General features: G+C 34.4%; 2 protein-coding genes across 2 annotated transcripts; both read left to right on the top strand.

Moving 5' to 3' along the window:
• Nucleotides 1-3,202, top strand: DELTA-ADR (delta-adaptin). Its single transcript, XM_047299044.2, has one exon. It carries the CDS (start codon nucleotides 57-59, stop codon nucleotides 2,982-2,984), a length of 2,928 nt encoding a protein of 975 aa, XP_047155000.2. The 5' UTR covers nucleotides 1-56; the 3' UTR covers nucleotides 2,985-3,202.
• Nucleotides 3,203-6,536: 3,334 nt separating this feature from the next.
• LOC124826257 (glycosyltransferase BC10-like) lies at nucleotides 6,537-9,573 on the top strand. The gene is made up of 2 exons (XM_047299041.2): nucleotides 6,537-7,171; nucleotides 8,716-9,573. Exons 1-2 carry the CDS (start codon nucleotides 6,659-6,661, stop codon nucleotides 9,355-9,357), a joined length of 1,155 nt encoding a protein of 384 aa, XP_047154997.1. The 5' UTR covers nucleotides 6,537-6,658; the 3' UTR covers nucleotides 9,358-9,573.

Below are 9,573 nucleotides of genomic sequence, written 5' to 3'. Positions count from 1 at the left end.
TACTCGGTTGAATAGAATTATTGATTCTGTTGGACGCAGTAACAGTGGAATCCCCAATGGCGGGTTCTTCGATCATGGAGAACCTCTTCCAACGCTCGCTGGAGGATATGATCAAATCCATGCGCCTCCAACTCATCGCTGAAACTACCTTCATCTCCAAGGCCACGGAGGAGATCCGCCGGGAGATCAAATCTACCGACCAGCAAACCAAATCCACTGCGCTCCAGAAGCTCTCTTACCTCTCTGCCGTGCACGGCGTCGACATGTCCTGGGCGTCCTTTCACGTCGTCGAGGTCATGTCCTCCTCCAAGTTCGCGCACAAGAGGATCGGTTACCACGCCGCTTCCCAATCCTTTAACGACGACACGCCGGTGCTCCTACTCATCACCAACCAGCTCCGCAAGGACCTCTCCTCCACCAACGAATTCGAGGTAAGCCTCGCTCTCAATTTGTTGTCGCGAATTGCCACTCTCGACCTCGCGCGCGATTTGACGCCCGAGGTTTTCAAATTGCTCTCCACCACTAAGGTTTTCGTCAGGAAGAAGGCTATCGCCGTGGTTTTGAGGGTTTTCGATAAGTACCCCGACGCTGTTAGGGTTTGCTTCAAGCGCTTGGTTGAGAATCTCGAGAGTTCCGATCCTCTGGTTGTGACCGCCGTGATTGGAGTTTTCTGCGAGCTGGCTGCCAAGGATCCTAGGTCATATCTTCCCTTGGCGCCGGAGTTTTATAGGATTTTGGTTGATTCTAAGAACAATTGGGTTTTGATCAAGGTGCTCAAGGTTTTTGCTAAGTTGGCTCCCTTGGAGCATAGATTAGGGAAAAGGATTGTTGAGCCGGTTTGTGATCACATGAGGAGGTCTGGGGCCAAGTCCTTGGTGTTTGAGTGTGTTAGGACTGTGCTCACTAGCTTGAGTGATTATGAGTCAGCTGTTAAGCTCGCGGTTGAGAAGGTTAGGGAGTTGGTGGTTGATCAGGATCCCAATCTTAGGTATCTTGGGCTACAAGCACTTTCGGTTGCTGTACCCAAGCACTTGTGGGCGGTCTTGGAGAATAAGGAAGCGGTGGTAAAGTCGTTGAGTGATGATGATTTGAATATCAAGATTGAGTCTCTGCGATTGTTGATGGCCATGGTATCTGAGAGCCATGTTGCAGATATCTCCAGGGTGTTGCTTAATTATGCGTTGAAATCTGACCCTGGATTTTGCAACGAGATATTGGATTCCATTTTAAGGACATGTTCTAGAAATTTGTATGAGATTGTTGTTGACTTTGATTGGTACGTGTCTCTTCTTGGAGAAATGGCCACGATTCCTAATTGCCAAAAGGGGGAAGAGATTGAAACTCAGCTTGTTGACATTGGCATGAGAGTTAAGGATGCTAGAATGGAGCTCGTTCGGGTGGGGCGTGATCTGTTGATTGACCCGGCATTACTGGGTAATGTGCACTTGCATAGGATATTGTGTGCTGCTGCTTGGGTTGCTGGAGAGTATGTTGAGTTTGCAAGCAATCCCTTTGAACTCATGGATGCACTCCTACAGCCTCGTACCAGTCTCTTGCCATCATCCATTAGAGCAGTTTATATTAACTCTGTTCTTAAAATTTTAATCTTTTGTCTCGACTGCTACCTTTTGCAAAATGATGGTTCTGGATCTTTATATTCTGGTAATTTGGAAGGGGAACAATCAGAGTTGTTTAGTGCAAAAAATGACACTGAGGCTACGAAATTGGCAACTTGTGGAGGTTCAAATTATGAACAGGATGTTGGTTTTAACCCAAGGAATATAGCTGACTCTTCTGAAGATCTCTCTGTTGAAAATGGTATAGATAGAGTTGCTACTCATGGTAAAACATTTACATCTACTCTAGTGGCAGGGAAGAATTTCTTGTACGAATCTATTGTAAGCTTATTGAATAGAATTGAATTAATTTTTGGCCCGCTAATAACAAACCAGGATGTTGAAGTGCTGGAGAGAGCACAAAACATACTTTCCCTTGTTCAGTTGATTAAAGAAGAAATAATTGATAATTCAGTCCAGAGTGTGGACACCGTAGAAAAGAAAGATACTCGAGTTTCAACTATTATCAATTTGATGCGTGATACTTTTACTACAGAACTTGGTCCAGTCTCAGTAAGTGCACAGGGCAGAGTTGCTGTGCCGGAAGGACTAGTTCTTAAAGAAAATCTTGATGAATTACAAGCAATATGTGGTGATACTGAACTATCTTCATCAAGTTCGTTTGCCACGGGGGCCCCTCACGGTATCACTATTTCTGATGGTTCTTCATCTAATCTTCTGCAAAATGAAGAGTTAGGGCCTTTGAATGAATCCACATCCTTGATTGAACATCGTAAGAGGCATGGGTTATATTATCTTCCTTCGGAGAAGAGTGAGATTGTTCCAGATGAGTATCCTCGTGCAAATGATCCGAAGTCAAACAGTAATATAAATGATGAAGCTGCCGAACTAGTCAAGCTGACAGAACAATCACTTCTTATGAAGAAAAGGACAAACCAAACAAAGCCCAGGCCGGTAGTAGTGAAATTGGATGATGGAGATCTGGCACCAATTTCAGTCAAAAGGCCAGAGCCTAGGGACGATTCTCTTTCTGGTGCCATACAAGATGTTCTTCTAGGAAGTGAAAGTGGACCAAGTGTGTCTCAAAGTTACCCTTCTAATAAGTCATCAAGGAAGCAGAAAGAGAAAAAGAAACTAAGCTCGAATGGTCGATCTGAAATGAAGGAAAATGCAGTTGATTCAGAAAAGCCTGATCCTGAAAGAGCAAATTCTAGTAGCAAAAATCATGGTCATAGTAAAGAGAGAAAACACAGAGGAAAAGAAAAGATTGTTGAGGGTGAAGAGCGTGATCAGGAGGGAAAGAAAAAGAGTGGCCACCGCCGTGGTAGGAGAAAAACTCATCACAGAGCGAAGTCACCCTTAAGTGTGGCTTCCCAAACTCCAGTCATTCCTGATTTTCTTTTGTAGGATTTAAGGATTGGTTTGATTTCTCATCACCTGTCTTTATTGACTGAGGCTGTTTACATATTGTATTCTTTGTGCAGAGTTCTTGAGTTAGTTCTGTAGATTTTACTTATTTTTTGGTCATTTGTTATGATTTCTTAATACTATATTCCTTGTCATCATGTTTTTTGCCATACAAGTCACAGAATGAGCATGTTCAAGAAGTAAATATTCAAGTTGGATGTTGTTTGGCAGCCCATTTCTAGATACATGAAGTAATTATTGTTGAATCTTTTGCCACAAAATTATAACATAGCTTGTGGAAATTCTTCTCTCAGCATAAACTGCTTGAAAACTGGTGGACAAGTGCTTCAATTTACTATTTTGTAATATTAAGTTCAAAATGCTAGTTTAGAAACGTTCATGCTGTGTTTGGATAAGGTATTTTAAGGGAGAAATGTTAACTTGAAGAGGATTTAAAATCCTTTCTATTAAAAGCACTCTGGGCATTTAGCAATCCAAAAGAAAAGGAACTTCTCAAGTGTTCAAAATTCCACCAAAAACAGAGAAATTCGAATGCCCTTGCTTTCGTTTGTTGCTTCCCTAATTTGAACTGCCTGCTTCTCATTTTCTCCTGTGGATTTGGTTTTCCTTATCTTCTGAATCTCATGGTTTTGCAAACTACTTATGTAGGTTTTAATCATGGAATCCTACGATTTTATTGATTTCTATTATAGGAGATCATCTTGATATTTTAATTATTTTCCGCTGTGATTGTAGTTTGATTGTTTATCCTTTTTTTGGTTATTTATGATATGCTAGGACCCTACTCATATTTTGCACATAAAACAAGTACAGAAATCTTACGTGGAAACTAAAGCTTCTTTGAATACAAAAAGAGAAGAGGAGAAATGAGAAAGATAGTGGATTTAGTTGGAAAATTATGGATGAGGACTGTCTATAAAATATGGATGAAGCAATTCTCACAGTTGCTTTCTTTCATGTTATTTAGCTTTCATGTAATCGTATGTTATTATTGTACGGGGCTCAAGTTCATTTCCATTTAACAGGTATGTCTGATACTCCCTTTTCCATTGTTATTATCCAGTTTTGTTTTATAATTTAAGCGCAAATTATCCTGGTTAATTTCTCAAAGGAAAGACTACAATGAATGACCCGACCTAGGAAACCTGGTATCTTCTGCGTTAATGTTTTGAGTAATAAACCTCTGGCTATTTTGCTCAGTTCTTGCAGTTCGCAATACCTTCAAGAAAACAACATCCTAATCTTGAACTGAAAAAATCGTGGATGTGATTTCTACGTAGATATGCCAATTTTTGGATAGAATGTAGATATGCCAATTTTTGGATAGAATTGACAAGCTGTTAAGTCCAGGCTGTAAAATCCATTCGCCACTACCTGGAAATTACTACTGCTTTCTTCTTTCCTTTTAAACAAGCATAATATGTTCTTCTTAACTTAAACCTGACCCACTGTGTCATTTTTATCTAATGTGGAATTAGACTCATCTGCCTAAGATTGAATAATATAAAATAACTAACTAATGATATGCTAAAAGTACTTTGTAAGCATAGGTGCATGAAAACATTCAGCTATTTTTTTCAGCTGCTTGAATTTGAATACATGTTCAAACTCACATAATTTTGTTATTCCAAGTTCTCAGATTTAGGCCACTCTTGGAGTTTATGCTTAACCCTAGTATCCCTAATTACTAATTTCATATGTAAAACTATCTATATTTTATTACACGACAGTTACTACTAGTTAATGAATTATTTATACTATGCCTAATTTAATTTAAATTTATTTATTTATTATGTACTAACAATATTAAATATTAAATTCTAATAAACTAATGAAAACAAATTAAAAACTAATACATTGGTTAATGTGTAATACTATTATTAAATATTAATGCATAAAAAATAATAAATATATCATAATAACATTCATATCAATAAATTAAATTAATTTGTATTTTTACTTTAATAAATTATAATATATTAATTTAATACAATAATATTAAATAAAATGCACATAAGCTAAAATGTGTATAATAATGTTATTAATAAGTATACAGAATTTATATTTAAAACTTAAAAACTTATTTCATTGTTACTTTGTATTTCTATTATTGATTTCAATATCATTATGATTATTTATTATTTAATATTTCTAATACTTAATTTTTTTTATTACAAGTTAGAGCGCAAGAAAATCATTAAATAATAATCAATTTTAAAAATCAAAATAATTGTTATCTTATAATCTAAAAATTAATAATCTAAAATAGTTTTTATTACAAATAAAAAGTTATTATTAATTTATTATTAACTTAAGAATTAAAGTCTAAATTAATCTCTCACATTAAATATCAAGATTTTAATTAATTATTATTATTGGTTATAAACTAATATCTAATTTTAAATGGAGGTGTACTTATATCTAATTTATTTGATAATCTTTTATGATAAATGTATACTTGTTGTTCCAATTGCAATTATTTTAAGTAAATGCTGAAAAATGTTGGTGGGTGCTTACCCTATGGGTTGCACAATACAAATCCTACAAAAATTAATTAATTATATAATTATTTTTGTTGAGCGGCTGTCTTTAGTAGGATAGCAGTGTAATAAATATTACAGACATAAGAACATAAGAAGGAATCACTCTTAATGAGGGCCTTAACAGATAAAACCAAACATATCATTATGTGAAAAAGGACGAAGTTGGATACACACAATAATAGCTATTTTTAATCTATAAATGTATTTCTATATCGAGACAACATGTAATATATTTCTAACTTAATCAGTCTTCAACTTTTGCAAAAATAGGTATTAATAAATATATAACACTGTTGATGTTAAATTTAAATAATATACAATATGGTTTTGATTTAGATTTTGAGATAATACTTTATTAGCAATGACTATAGTGTTGAGGACACTACTGATATTTTTATTTTATGTAAAAATTAAAATCTTTTTTCAAGATTACTTAATGCCTTATCAATTAGCTTGAATAAAAAAAATATGTATTTTGTTATCAGTTTAAATATTCAAGTCATGAAAACAAAATTTATTATTAATATAGTTGTATATTCTTAAAATGAAAAAAAAAATTATGTTTCTTAGAAAATTTCTTTATAATATCACTTGATTAATTGTGTAATTAAAAACTATTTGTTTACGTTATTTTTCTAACTATTTCTCTGTTATAATGTCTAACTGAACATGTTTGTACCTCCTTTTCCTTTTTTAAAACATGTTTTATATATTTAATATATATATATATATATATATATATATATATATATATAATATAATATAATATAAAAAGAAAAGACGTTAAAGAGTATATTGTTAAAATATTTTTCTTTAATTCTTTTTGAGGTTATTTAAAAAATTATTAATTTTTTAATTAATCCATTCTCTTTTGCATTAATCATATTTTGTTTTATTGATGAATTCAGTTTACTTCAGTTGTAATCTCTTTCAGTTGACAATAAAAAAATATTATTTAATTAATATGGTAAAATAAATAAAAAAAAATCGTGAAAGAAAATGGTTGATGATTTTGTAAAGGAATATTGACCAGCTGAGGTCAAATTGAGAACAGAGACGACTCTGTGATGAATTTAAGTTTCTTGTAGAAATCTTATTTTGCTGTTTCTAATGAACACCATCATGAAGGCTAAGCAGCAAGAACGGTCTCTTGCTGCTGTCAATTTCTTCAGTGCTCAATCACACTTATTCAAATTCTTCTCTCATGTTCTTGCATTTGCCTGTGGTTTGCTCATCGGAATCACCATCATCACTTTCTCTCTCAAAAGCTTTTCTCCAAACTTTCAATCCCTTCAATCTCTGCCTGCTTCAATCTCAACTTTGCACAATGCTTCAAAAGTCACCATCTTCACTCCAAACGAGAAGCCTATGCATGACATGACAGAGGAAGAGTTGCTGTGGAGAGCTTCCATGGTTCCTAGGATTAAGGAACTGCCCTACAAACACGTCCCAAAGGTCGCATTTATGTTTCTGACAAAAGGGCCAGTCTTTTTGGGCCCACTCTGGGAGAGATTCTTCAAAGGAAATGAAGGCTTCTATTCCATCTATGTCCATTCTCATCCTTCTTTCCATCAAACACTGCCTCAAACTTCTGTCTTTCATGGCCGCAGAATCCCAAGCAAGGTCAGTGTGTCCTAATTCTTCCCAGTCAATGAAATCAACAACTTTTCAATTAACTCTGTTCTGTTCTGTCTTTTCTTTTCATTTTGGGATATCCAAAATTCCAGTTTTTCATGTCACAAGCAAATTCCCAGAAAGTTTTTTTTAAACATGAATTAAATTGTGATATTATTAAGTAATGTGAAACAATTGGCTATGGTAATTTTGAGAGGGAAAAAATTATAATACACTGTCACGAAACTAAGATTATTTCCCCTGTTTTTGGATTTACTCTGTATTTTCCAATGACAGTAACCTTTTGGTATTCCACGGCTTTAATGAGACAGAGCAAAGAAACAGTTTTTCATTTTATGTCAAACATGAGATGCGCCTCAATAAACTCCTTATTTAACGATGTGCTCACTAGCATGTGTTTGTTTCTCTGTTTTGAAGTCTTCAAATATTTGATGTGATTTTTACTTTGTTTCCAACTACAGTTTCTTCTCCCAGTACTTACCAACAAAATTAATATTTTAATATTTATATCATAAAAAAAATTAAAATACAGGGTTATTGTCTTCACTAGACATAATTGATGTATATTATTGGCAGATAACTACTTCTGAAGTGAAGTTCTTAATAAGAATCAACTTGCAATTATTATTATTATTATTGTATGATATATAAAAAATATTAAATTTTGTTGGACCTAAAACTATTTCGGGCAACGCCTGTCTGCATGACCTGAACAGTCTTAGTATTTGAAATTTCCTCCAATTAGAGACTAATGCATTATTACGAGTTTTATGCAATAACTTATTTTAGAAGTCATTCATGGTCAGCACCAGAGATACCAGCTAAGACTATGCTTATGCACGTTTAATTTTCAAGTCATCGCTTCGGAACCAGAGATTTTTTTTCCGTATTCCCAGTGCAGTTATTGGTCAATTGGTCAAATACTTCTTTTTTTTTAGGAATTCCCATTTTTTTATGACTGGAATTATTCCCTCTAAACTTTTAATAATTTTTAACTTTAAAGAATAAAATGGAAAAGAATATAAGAATATGTATTTAATGACAAAATGAGATAAATAGGAGTTTGAAGTTTTGTTCTTGTTGGTTGCTTCCGAAGTTCAACTAAAAGTGAATACTTTTCTTTGATTCGACTCCTTTTGCAGCTCATACAAAAGAATATTTTAGTCTTTTCATATTCTTGTGAGGGTACAATTAGTAATAATGAGGTGCAGGAAGAAAAAACATTATATTATTGGACACAAGCTCAAGCTCATCGACCCATTTACACAGTTAAAGCAGAGTCTTTTAGTGATTATTTCTTAACTTAGTTTTAAACAAGTTGACAATTTACAATTTAATTTTTAAGGTTGACTAATTTTTAGCAGAGTCCAAGCAATTTAGTTAGACACATAGAGTTTAGGATTGAACAACACATTAAATTTTTTACATTTATTTCACAAGATCTTCAATTTTCTTTTTTTTTTTCTTAAACTATATTTTATTTTTATAAAATGTTTTCGTAAAATTTGAAGTAGCATGAATTAATGATGCAGGAGGTAAGATGGGGTGATTTCAACATTGTAGGGGCAGAGAGGCGTCTGCTAGCCAATGCTCTGCTCGACTTCTCCAACCAACGTTTTGTTCTTCTCTCAGAATCATGCATTCCTCTGTTCAACTTCTCAACCGTCTATAACTACCTCATCAACTCGACCAAGACCTTCGTAGAATCCTATGATCTCCCAGGTCCAGTGGGGAGAGGCAGGTACAGTCCCAGAATGAAGCCACTGCTTAGGCTTTCTCAGTGGAGAAAAGGGTCCCAATGGTTCCAAATAGACCGTGCTCTCGCAACTGAAATTGTGTCTGACCAACTATACTTCCCCCTGTTCAACAAACATTGCAGGAATGGATGTTATGGTGATGAACACTACTTGCCAACTCTTGTCAGCATCAAGTTTTCGCAGAGGAACTCTGACAGAACTTTGACATGGGTTGATTGGTCTCAGGGAGGACCCCATCCAGCAAGGTTTATGAGAAGGAATGTCACCATTGAATTTCTCAAGAGACTAAGGCATGGAAAAACCTGTCATTACAATGGAAACACCACCAATATTTGCTACCTCTTTGCAAGAAAGTTCATGCCACAGGCTTTAGATAGATTGCTCAGGTTTGCTCCAAAGATAATGCACTTCAACTGATTTCTCTTTTCTCATGCTCTTGTTCAATCGTTTTTGCTCCTCAGAGATTAATTTCAGTACTGTTATTGAAGTATTTAAACAAAAGAATCCATTGTATACTATAAACAGTTCGTTTCATAGCATGTTTCTCATGAAAATGGGTGTATTTATAAACATAAATATATACAGATCAGAGTTTAAATTCAGTTTATACACATAAATATTGTAGTTTTTTGG

The sequence above is a fragment of the Vigna umbellata genome, chromosome 1 (genome assembly GCF_029865625.1).
Source record: "Vigna umbellata cultivar VRB3 chromosome 1, Vumbellata_1.0, whole genome shotgun sequence".
NCBI lineage: Eukaryota > Viridiplantae > Streptophyta > Magnoliopsida > Fabales > Fabaceae > Vigna > Vigna umbellata.
This window is presented reverse-complemented; position numbering and strand designations above follow the sequence as displayed.